At 37.4% G+C, this 2,207-nt stretch overlaps 1 protein-coding gene across 1 annotated transcript; it reads left to right on the top strand.

Moving 5' to 3' along the window:
- The first annotated feature begins 350 nt into the window (after nucleotides 1-350).
- Nucleotides 351-674, top strand: LOC126968185 (sodium/calcium exchanger regulatory protein 1-like). Its single transcript, XM_050813044.1, has one exon. The coding sequence runs from the start codon at nucleotides 351-353 to the stop codon at nucleotides 672-674; it is 324 nt and encodes a 107-aa protein (XP_050669001.1).
- The last annotated feature ends 1,533 nt before the right edge of the window (nucleotides 675-2,207 follow it).

Raw genomic sequence — 2,207 nt, 5'->3', positions numbered from 1 at the left:
TCACTCCTAAGATCTAACGCGTTCAAGTTTTTAATATCACAAATGCCGACTTCAAATCTTTTTGGCACCAACATCCTAAAATATATTTAGTAGTTAGCCCTTTTTTTAATATAGGTTTAAAGTCGCCATTTTTGTCATAAAATATTTAAATTTCAGATTGAATTATTCTAATAGCTAAAAACAGTTTTTTTTAATCTATTAAATAATCAAGGAATACATGTACGTAAAGTTATATAATATAACAAGATCATTCCGGTTCCGACGAGAGAGCGGTACAGACGCCTTATCCTTCTCCAATAACACATTAAATAGTATAAAAAAAAATGGAATTCGTAGGCAAGAAATATAAAATGACCTCCTCGAAAAACTTGGATGAATTCATGAAGACTATCGGACTTGGTCTGATCACTCGCAAAGCCGCCAACGCGGTGACTCCCACCGTAGAGCTCAAGAAGGACGGCGACGCGTACGTGCTGGTCACCTCATCCACCTTCAAAACCACAGAGATGAAGTTCAAGCCAGGTGAAGAGTTCGACGAGGAGCGGGCTGACGGTGCTAAGGTCAAATCGGTGTGCACCTTCGAAGGCAGCACTCTAAAGCAGGTCCAGAAGGCTGCCAATGGTGTGGAAGTTACTTACGTGAGAGAGTTTGGACCTGAAGAAATTAATCTGTAATAACTACGAAAGATGTGACCTGCGCAAGAGTATATAAAGCACAATAAGCTCAAGACTGTTATGTAAGGCCTGGGGCTGAGCCCTTACACGTTTCCGGTTCCTCCATTATGTATCCTTATAATAATCTATCATTCCAAAGCATAAGTTTTTCTTACAATTGTTTTATAAAGGTTAGTATGGAGGACAAGATATTTAAGATTCAGTGTGTAGTAACAATAACAATGCATTTTAATTAGGTTAGTTGTTTTCTTTTTATTAATGAAAAATAAATTGATATTCCAAATATGCTGCCTATTGTCTATTTCATCTTTCAATAAACGAATACTACTTCCCAAGTTCGTACAAATTTTGCTTGTCTACAAAAAGTTAATTTATACAAGAGAAATGAAAATATTCATTTGATATTCATCACAAACAAACTACGTAAACTTATAATACTTATGCTTCACTTTGTTAAGCCACTGTCTGTCTAATACTGCTAACAAACCCCAGTCAACTAGCAGACATGAAATCAAGGAAAAAGGACAAATAAACGAAATACATCGGCAATTGGCAACCAACATTCATTTGAAAGTTATAAAGGATTTTATATTCGTATATGCAGGCATAATAAAAAGCAATTTTATTTAATTTATTAAGTACACCGACAGATCTAAGATATTGCTAGAATTATAATGCGCACATACAAAAACTTACGTGCGCATGTAATAAATATTTGCGGTTCGTTAATTCTGAGCAAAGGTCGTCTCTGCAATATAACTGACGCACCATCGTGTGCCTTACTTGAAAACAGTTGGTCTCAAGAATAAAAAATTAACACTAGTGCAAAAGAATCTCTCCCCTTGAGTTTCGAGACTTATTTGAAAAGGTGTCTGGCCAGATGCTGCCATCGCAATGCCTTTTACTAACGCCAAGTATTAATTGAAATGATTGCGTAACTGAAGTGGCAGACGACACGGCACATTTAGACGGGCAGATCGCCGTTGGGACAGTAAAGTCCTCGAATGGCGACCACGTACCGGAAGACGCAGTGTTGGTAGGCCCCCCACAAATTATCTGGTCAAGATCGCCGGAATGCGTTGGTCGTGGAGATCTTTGGGGGAGGCCTTTGTTCAGCAGTTGACGTTTTCCAGCTGAAGATAATGATGGTGATGAAGCATTAATTGTGATTCGCTTTGAAGGGCTCCGTAGCAAGTAAAATTAAATGTGACTAGCATCGCATATAGGGTTACCATCCGTCCGGATTAATCCGTATTTGTCCGGACTTTTAGACTGTAGTCCGAATTTAGTCCCGATCTTTAACTTGTCCGCATTTTATTTCTAATTAATATTATAATAATAAAACTACATGCTAGCTTATATCAAAAAAGTCTTTAATATTGACGAAAACGAAATCTAAACGAGATCGACAAAAGTACCCACTTTTATAGAAATGTCAGACAAAAGTGCGGACTTCTCAAATTACTAGATGGTAACACTAAATGTATATCGCAAGTTGAAGAGCTCAATCGGTACAATTTTCATCTGGTGAAC

Source organism: Leptidea sinapis, chromosome 15 (genome assembly GCF_905404315.1).
Source record: "Leptidea sinapis chromosome 15, ilLepSina1.1, whole genome shotgun sequence".
NCBI classification, from domain to species: domain Eukaryota; kingdom Metazoa; phylum Arthropoda; class Insecta; order Lepidoptera; family Pieridae; genus Leptidea; species Leptidea sinapis.
Note: the sequence above shows the minus strand (reverse complement) of the source record. Positions and strands in the feature narration are given on the sequence as shown.

Bases quoted from the DNA above. Each gene is read 5' to 3' on its own strand.
- LOC126968185 (XM_050813044.1), top strand. From the start codon at position 351: ATGACCTCCTCGAAAAACTTGGATGAATTCATGAAGACTATCGGACTT.